General features: G+C 39.7%; 1 protein-coding gene across 1 annotated transcript; it reads left to right on the top strand.

Annotated features, from left to right (window-relative positions):
- The first annotated feature begins 1887 nt into the window (after positions 1-1887).
- LOC101774035 (metallothionein-like protein 4B) lies at positions 1888-2794 on the top strand. Its single transcript, XM_004962639.2, has 3 exons — positions 1888-2046; positions 2259-2339; positions 2431-2794. Exons 1-3 carry the CDS (start codon positions 1988-1990, stop codon positions 2528-2530), a joined length of 240 nt encoding a protein of 79 aa, XP_004962696.1. The 5' UTR covers positions 1888-1987; the 3' UTR covers positions 2531-2794.

Raw genomic sequence — 2794 nt, 5'->3', positions numbered from 1 at the left:
GTGGTATAAACTTATATTTAGTAAATGCTAATAAAATTTGACTAACCAAATAATATGTTGAAATGCTGTTAAACCTTAGCCTATCCTTGATTAGCCTTATACTACACATTCCCCATATTTGCTAAGTACCAACCATAAGTGTACTCACCCTTACTAAAACCGCTGCTCAAAACAAGTCAACGTTGTGGAGGTTCTACAAGATTGAGAGGAGTACTAGGCATACGTTTTCTCCGGTCAACTGCCTGTGGAGTCACCGTGCTTGTTGAAGATCCGCAGCGATAATAATAAAATTTTGTGCTATTGGGTTTAAAAGACTATCGGTCAGGATATACTCTCTTTACGTTATGACATTGACTATGATATTCACTAAAGTTGTCGCATGTGTGTAATTTGATCCTAACGCACATGTAATTTATGCATGTGGTTTTACCTTTAAAACTGGGTGTAACATTTTAACACTATTTTAATATATTTAACACAGTAGGGGCCTCCTCTACTGTATTTACCTTAAAAAAAAGATAACAAAAAACGCATGCATTGAGTAAGCAGAAATGCTAAAATGGCGTGAAGAAGAGGTATAGTCTCACAAATCTTTGTCCAAATGGACTAATGGTCTAAAAAAAAGTGAAAATGAACCTTAGATTTCCTGGAGAATTAACAAAAAAGAAACTTTGATGCCAATAACGATTTTCCTCCGGGAGAGACTATGCAGGGCACTTGCTGCTCCGTTTCTTTCAACAATGAATTCCGTTGGGAACCGTTTCATGCAAGTTGCGCATTTCTTTGAGGTTGTGGCTGACATAGAGTTTAGGGTACTAAATAATCATTGGTTTGGCCAATAGATTAAAAATAATAATTCAACTGTGCTAGAAACTAGAGTTAATACCTTTTTCATTGCTTGCATGAGAAACCCTATCCAATTTTGTACAGTACTGACGTCCGCGTTAGGATGGAACTGGTGTAAGATTGACTTTTATTAATCGGAACTCTATACAATTCACTGTTTTTTGTGCAAGAATTTGAATACAACTGGTACAAGCAATGTATGCAATCTTAAGCTGTGCGATGATGTATCCAGTTTAAGCAATGAGTTGGCATCACGATCTGAAAGAAAGATTCAAACAGATAAGGTTTTCATCAAATTCAGTGCATATTGTGCAAGAAATTTGAATCCAACTCTTTCAAGGAACTTAATCAATTCAAAGATGTGCAATAGGGAACCACTTCACACAATGAACTGGCATCACAGCCTGAAAGAAAGGTTTGAACAGATAAGGATTTGATAAAATTCAATGCATGTTGTACAAAAAGAATCTGAATTCAATTCTTGCAAGAAACGTATTCAACTTAAATATGTGCAATGATGCATGTATTTAAGCAAGGTATCACATCACAGTCTGCAAGCAAGAATTTAAAAAGCTAAGGATTTCACCAAACTTTATGCAAACTGTGCAGGAAGTCATATTCGATTCGTTCAAGAAACATCACAATCAGAAAAGCAAGATTTGAACCGGCCAGCAGGGAACTTATCCGCTGCGTACCATTTATACAACTTTATTCAGATTCAAATGAAAAAATTGCAACTTTTGTAAGTATATAAGCATCTCTGCTATAAAAAATATGTTAAGTTACTGTTAATAAAGTCAAATTGACCGGGCAAACAATTGGATTTCTTTTAATTCATGCAAGCTTTTCCAGTAGCAACATAACCTTTATCTTGCTCTTGAGAAAGAAAAAACACATGTAAAAACTGGCAACGTTGGAGTACTGGTATTTTCCTGCACTATTTCAGCCAAGTGGCCAACCAATAGCGTCACGGCATGTAAATGCCTCAGACGCCATGCAGTTGTTTGATTGCCTCTCAACCACTATAAATTGGGGGCACATATGCCCTCTCCTCGGCAATTGCTCTGTGCTCAACATCTCAAGCTTCCTCTCGCTCTTTGCATAAAAGTTCTTGAGGTTACAAGAGGCCAGATTCCTGAAGATGTCTTGCGGTGGAAGTTGCAACTGCGGTTCGAGCTGCAGCTGCGGCGGCGGCTGCGGGTATGTTTGATACCACTGTCATGAATATGTGAAGCTAAACTGAGATTAGTGGTTCAGAGGTGCCACCTATTTGGAGTGATTTCAACATGTTTTACTGAACTACTAATTTTCTTCCATTGTTTCGGAGCTGTAACTTATTGTGGAGAAATATTATGAGCAAAGATGATGCTTTCTGGTTTCTGAAATTTACGTGCTGCTTTTGCCGGATGCAGAAAGATGTACCCTGACCTGGCTGAGAAGAGCACCACCACCGCCCCAGCAGCCATGGTCCTCGGCGTTGCACCTGAGAAGGGGTATGAATTTTCACCAAGTTACCTAAGATTGATATCGAACTCGAAACAGACTTCAAGTTCCATGCCTAAATCTGCTATGTTTCTGTTGCAGGCCCTCCGAGGTGGGGTTCGAGAAGGACGCCGAGTCCGGTGAGGCAGGCCATGGCTGCAGCTGCGGCTCCAGCTGCAAGTGCAACCCCTGCAACTGCTGAAGATGAGGGCATGCACACACACATGCCTTCCTATAATATGGTCTGCTACAAGTAAATAAGAAGCCATCTGATGCAATGGCTTGGCTGCTTGATGGTCTCCCTCTCCTGTTACTGTGCACTACTGTGACTTGTGAATCACAGTATCATGTGGCCTTGTGATTGGGAATGGAAAATATGAGGTTTCCAAGCTACTAGTATTATCCTTGTATCTGCATGTGTTGTACTGTTTCAGTGAAGTAAATATAAATCCAGTTTGCTTGTGCA

Source organism: Setaria italica, chromosome III, assembly GCF_000263155.2.
Source record: "Setaria italica strain Yugu1 chromosome III, Setaria_italica_v2.0, whole genome shotgun sequence".
Taxonomy (NCBI): Eukaryota; Viridiplantae; Streptophyta; class Magnoliopsida; order Poales; family Poaceae; genus Setaria; species Setaria italica.
The sequence above is the reverse complement of the archived record's forward strand: the minus strand, read 5'-3'. Positions and strand labels throughout refer to the sequence as shown.

What these genes read in the sequence shown, in the direction of transcription:
- LOC101774035 (XM_004962639.2), top strand. Translation starts at nt 1,988, where the DNA reads ATGTCTTGCGGTGGAAGTTGCAACTGCGGTTCGAGCTGCAGCTGCGGC. An exon ending in AGCTGCGGCGGCGGCTGCGG is followed by an intron (nt 2,047 to 2,258) that starts GTATGTTTGATA and finishes TGCCGGATGCAG; the next exon opens with AAAGATGTACCCTGACCTGG. An exon ending in GGCGTTGCACCTGAGAAGGG is followed by an intron (nt 2,340 to 2,430) that starts GTATGAATTTTC and finishes TTTCTGTTGCAG; the next exon opens with GCCCTCCGAGGTGGGGTTCG.